This window comes from Eimeria mitis, genomic scaffold (assembly GCF_000499745.2).
Source record: "Eimeria mitis Houghton genomic scaffold, Emh_scaff11450, whole genome shotgun sequence".
Lineage (NCBI taxonomy): Eukaryota > Apicomplexa > Conoidasida > Eucoccidiorida > Eimeriidae > Eimeria > Eimeria mitis.
This window is the reverse complement of record NW_024012117.1, coordinates 1-998: the sequence shown is the minus strand read 5'-3', so window position 1 is coordinate 998 and position 998 is coordinate 1. Positions and strand designations below refer to the sequence as shown.

General features: G+C 54.8%; 1 protein-coding gene across 1 annotated transcript; it reads left to right on the top strand.

Annotated features, from left to right (window-relative positions):
• Positions 1–292: 292 nt before the first annotated feature.
• On the top strand, positions 293–906 carry EMH_0100410 (uncharacterized protein; the record flags this gene model as incomplete). The annotated part of the gene is made up of 2 exons (XM_038022173.1): positions 293–303; positions 360–906. 2 exons carry the CDS (start codon positions 293–295, stop codon positions 904–906), a joined length of 558 nt encoding a protein of 185 aa, XP_037878027.1.
• Positions 907–998: the final 92 nt, after the last annotated feature.

Below are 998 nucleotides of genomic sequence, written 5' to 3'. Positions count from 1 at the left end.
GCACGTGCAGCAGCAGCACCTGGAGCAGCAGCACGTGCAGCAGCAGCACCTGGAGCAGCAGCACTTGCAGCAGCAGCACCGGGAGCACCACCACGCCCAGCAGCAGTACCTGGAGCAGCACCTAGTCCAGCAGCAGGACCTGGAGCAATACCACGTGCAGCAGCAGGACCTGGAGCAATACCACGTGCAGCAGCAGGACCTGGAGCAATACCACGTGCAGCAGCAGCACCTGGAGCACCACCACGTCCAGCAGCAGCACCACGTGCACCTGCTGGTGCTGCTCCTCCTGCGTATGATGCTCCAGTAGGTGGACGGCCAACAGCAGCAGGTGGTGTTGCTGCTCCTGGTGGAACTCACAGGGCCATTGTTTCAGTGCAACTGGGGCCTCCTATTGCCCCAAAGCCAAAAGGAATTGATTCGTGGTTGCAACGACAGCGAGCAGCTGCTGCTGCTCTGGGTGCAGGTGCTGGTGCTGCTGCTCAAGGACAACAGCAGCCTCCGCATGCTGCCAGTGGAAATGAGGGTTTGCCGTCGTACGCTGATGTCGCCCAGGCACCTCATGCTTACCCAGGGGTATCTTCGCCGGTGCCTCCAGCGAGGCTCAGAGTACCAGAAAACCTTTTAGGAGATGGGGTTCGAGATCTAGATCTGGAAACAGTTGTTGAACTTGAGGGAGAAGTTGAGAAGTTGGTTGGGCCGGACGAACCACTGCATATTGTTAAAGAGAAATTGCAGAGTCAAACTCTGTACACTGTGTTTAAGCTAAAACGGCAAGCGGAGGTATCCTCCAGTCTTTTTAAGCAGTGGAGGCAGACGAGGAAACCAGACTACGGCAAGCCGCTGGCAACTGACTACGATGCTCTAGACTGGAGCGAGGATGAAGTTTGGTATAGTGATGATGATTAAGGTGGTAAATAGAAGATGATTATGATTTCTGCATGAGGTAATATGCTCACCTTGTGTGTGTTCGCCTTGTGTTTCTAGTTTTTTGCCGTGTT